Consider the following 4,172-nt stretch of genomic DNA (forward strand, 5'->3'; position numbering starts at 1 on the left):
ATGTTGAAAATATATTTGTTTAGGAAATTTCATATTTACCTACATGATTTTCAAGCACTTTGAAAGCTTTAGTCGAATTTTTTTATAAACATATCTCAAACGATTTTTTTTCTCTGAATTAATCAGAATAGTAAAAACCTATATCATAAACTGAAAAATAAAATTTTTGAGTATGTACAAATTACAAATTCTAAAACTAAAAAAAATTGAGTTATAGCTCAACTGGTAGTGGACTGTCTCTCTTAATGAGAGGTAAAGAGGCAACATTGCAATTCCTGACCTGAACTATTCACCCAGGTCGCTTTTCGCTTAGTGCGGGGTAGCGGGAAGATGGAGTTTTACTAGTCATGTCCTTGAATTGGTCATCCTAAACTGATGTCAAAAAAAAAAACTTGAGAAAAAAAAAAAAAAAAAGATGTTGAAAATATAATCGTTTAGGAAATTTCATATTACTTATATGATTTTCAAGCACTTTGAAAGTTTTAGTCGAATTTTTTTTATAAACCCTAAATCATTACAAGATATCCCAATGATTTTTTTCTCTGAATAACCAGAATAATAAAAAACTTTATCAGGTTGTTTTATAAACTCGAAAATAAAATTTTTGAGTATGTACAAATAACAAATTACAATTTCTAAAACTTGAGAAAAAAAAAAACATTTTTAATCATTTCATTGTTTAGTAAAACAACGAAAAAACTTTTTTCAGCTACTATCTAAACGACACCGATTAGTGACTAGATATTTAAGTACAGTACCTCTCTTCAACATACAAAGCGATAATGTCAGTTATATCTCAGTTTTCTCTATACTCTATTCCGTCGTCGGTAACTGTCTCGCCGGAAATTCATCGATCCGCCGGCGTATCTCTTCCGGAGATCAATCTACGTCTTCAAACGTCTTCACGTAATAGAACCCTACGTGTTCACAGTAACAATTTATCAAACGGACAACCGAATAATGATGAATTTAAATCTAATCCGAACAGGTTTTTGAATGAAGACGGTGTAGTTGAAGATATGGACGGTTATCTGAACCATCTGTCACTGGAATACGATTCGGTTTGGGACACCAAACCTGCTTGGTAAATATTATTTCAGTTTTGCATTTTTTAGCTATGCTAATGTTAATAATTGATGTCATTAAGCTTAGATACAGTTAAATTATGATTAGGTAATTAGGTGATTTAGCATGTATCTGTTTTAATACAATTATATTGTATTAAGTTGAGCTTTAGCTTTTTGTGCAAATAATGCTCTTATTATTAAGTTATTAGGTTTGAATTGAGAAGTTTATATCAGAAAAAGTTAACGAAAACGATAAATCTGTATTTAGCTATTTTAGGTTTGTTTATATGTTGTGATCCAATTCTGTTGTTTTGAGTTGAGCATTAACTGCTTGCGTAAATGACGCATAGGTATTTGTTAGTCTTAGACATTTGCAATTGAATGAGGAGGTATATAAGGGTTGGCTGATCATCGTTGAACTAGTTACTTGATATACGAAAGGGATAGAAAACGGTAAATTAATACTCCGTACTTAATTGGTGTCCCTGCTATGATCCAATGTAAATAGTGTAACTGTGTTCTGGGTTGAGTTCTAGCTGTTTGTGTAATGAGTAATGACACTGAAGTTGTTAAAGAAGGGCCTGTTTGAGGTAAAATTACTGTCCATGTTGTTGTTGATAACTTTCAGCATTGTGTGCGGAACCTTACAATGTGAATTTTAATGGATGTAATTCGAAAACTATGAGTCAACAATGTACCCACCCGCTATAATTAATATCATTATGTGAATATCTATTTAAAGACATTGCTAGATTTGTGTTAGCTGATGGCCTTGTGGGTGACGTATTGATATCCTCACAAGAGGTCACAAGGTTAAACTCACTAGCAATACATCTTGCAGTGGCCATGAAAAGGGTTGGAAACGGTCATGTGATAACCTAGTTAGGCCGCACACATCTGAGTAGAAAATACTTGCCCTCCCCGGGTTGTAGGGAAAACCTCATATATATACCCGTTATGTGTAACGTACAACAGAAATAATGGCCCGTGAAAGGAAAGCTGCCTTGACATCATAATTCCGTTTTGTTTAAAGTAGATCCGTATTGAATACCTTATGTCGTTATTGCTATATTTGATCATTCCTATATGTATATCAAGTTCAACCCAACCATCTATAATAATTTTTTTAACTCTCCAATGAATATATCATAAATCAATATGTGTTATGCTAGGCTTTCAACACGTTTATGTCTACAGTTTAACATCGAATGATGGATCAGTCCATGTGATCTGTTTGACATATTGCATAAAGTATGATTCTGCTATCCCCCATTCGTTCTTCCTTTAGGATTTTCTATTTCATGAATATGATATAATTCTTGCACGTACATGATTTGGAACTTACTTGTCTTTGGTTTCAATTGTTTGTTAGGTGTCAACCATGGACGATAACCTTAACTGGAGTGTCTGTGATTGCTGGCAGCTGGCTAATATTACAAAATGTCTTTGCCACGTCAGCAGCTACAACGTTGATTGGCATGTGGTGGTACATCTTTCTCTATTCTTACCCAAAGGTACACAAAACAACTTATTACAAAGGTTGCAGTCTAAGTATTAGGATTTACTGATTTAGCATACACAATTAGTTTTTAAAAGCAATGGTCTTTATTTGTATCGTTGTTATAATTTGATTCAGTCATATACTGAAATGATTGCTGAACGGAGGAAGAAAGTTACTAGCGGCGTTGAGGACACTTTTGGCATCAGAAACAGTCCTTAATTTTTTGGCTCGAAACCTGCATCTCATGCAGCAGGCAGAAGAGTTAACTTTGGCATGTAAATGGTAAATCACATACGATGGCATAGCACTATAATCACTTCTTATTCTATGCATCACTGCTCCTATTTTTGTAAAAATTTGTTCTCGTGATTCATAAAACATGAACCAAATTTAACGTATTATTAAATCAACCAGGAACATAGTAGTAGCTAGGCATGACCGTTTACTCACTTTATGCCAGCTTCGACATTGATGAAATGAATATCAAGACACAAAAGAGTGCTTTCACTCTTATCAGAATATTTAGAAATAAAACCAGTCAAATGAGCAGCCCAAAGTGTACTTGTAATGCCTGCAACATTACAACCTACTAAATCAACTTGTACAAATACTTAGATTAACGTTTTATAATAATAAAACACAATTAACAGACTCGGGGCTAATAGAACATGAAACGATTGGACAAATAGTGTTTTTAGGGGAACCTTACCCAACTCCAAATGTACACGAATTGACGGGTTATCCAACTCGACCAAACGGCCCATTTAGCCACCTTTAAACCTTCAGATATTACTCAGTTGTTAGGTTTAGTGTCATTATGAAGGTACACACCAATCTAAATTCAGTAGCATGCTCAACCTTATATTTTACAACTTTGAGACCTTGTCTTTTAGTAGAAGATAACACATATGTGTAGGATGATCGCATGCAGGTAAACCCTCCTTTAAAAAGCAATCATGTTGTCTGTAAGATGAAAAAAACGAAGTATACTTTATACAGATGTAGAAATAGATACAAGTAAACAATAGCTTTCAATTAGTTTGGTTAAACCCATATTGTGATTGTTCAGTCATCAATATGCTCCGGGAAAGTAATCATGCTCCATAGCAAGTTCATTCCCTGTAAATCCAAAATGAAGACACAATTATCTTCTGAACCTCTGACAATAAATTTTCAATCCGTCACTGAATACGTGGGCTGTATGCAATACGTTTTGTTTACAGGGACTGTGTATATCTACTGAACCTCTGACAATAAAATGTATTACATATAACCTACATTCTCGGTGACAAATGGCAAATATATTGTAAACAGTTCAGAGGTTAACTGTGTGTACATTTGGGATTTACAGTGAAAGAACTTGCTTCAAAAACTAGGAAAAACTGATACGGTAATTTCTGCTAACTGCCACCCGACTGAAAACATGATTGCTTCTGCAGGGCTTATCAATGATCGAACAATCATAATACGGGCTCAACCTAATTAAGTAATGATATTTATAGCTGTTTTTTTTAGCTGTGTCTACTGTTGTTATGATTGAAGAGCTCTTACAGAGAATTAATTTGTATTTTAAACACAAAGAGATATGAAGATCATGTTCCGTT

General features: G+C 33.9%; 1 protein-coding gene across 2 annotated transcripts; it reads left to right on the forward strand.

The window, feature by feature from the left end:
* Positions 1-697: 697 nt before the first annotated feature.
* LOC139899309 (uncharacterized) lies at positions 698-4,172 on the forward strand. Of its 2 annotated transcripts, XR_011777412.1 has the most exons (4): positions 698-1,084; positions 2,440-2,581; positions 2,704-2,850; positions 4,008-4,172. XR_011777412.1 is itself a non-coding variant. In XM_071882135.1 (3 exons), exons 1-3 carry the CDS (start codon positions 783-785, stop codon positions 2,785-2,787), a joined length of 528 nt encoding a protein of 175 aa, XP_071738236.1. In that variant the 5' UTR covers positions 698-782; the 3' UTR covers positions 2,788-2,974. The 2 variants fall into 2 exon arrangements, 1 of the variants encoding a protein (XP_071738236.1); XM_071882135.1 differs by lacking the exon at positions 4,008-4,172 and having other exon boundaries at positions 2,704-2,974.

Source organism: Rutidosis leptorrhynchoides, chromosome 3 (genome assembly GCF_046630445.1).
Source record: "Rutidosis leptorrhynchoides isolate AG116_Rl617_1_P2 chromosome 3, CSIRO_AGI_Rlap_v1, whole genome shotgun sequence".
In the NCBI taxonomy this organism is placed as follows: Eukaryota; Viridiplantae; Streptophyta; class Magnoliopsida; order Asterales; family Asteraceae; genus Rutidosis; species Rutidosis leptorrhynchoides.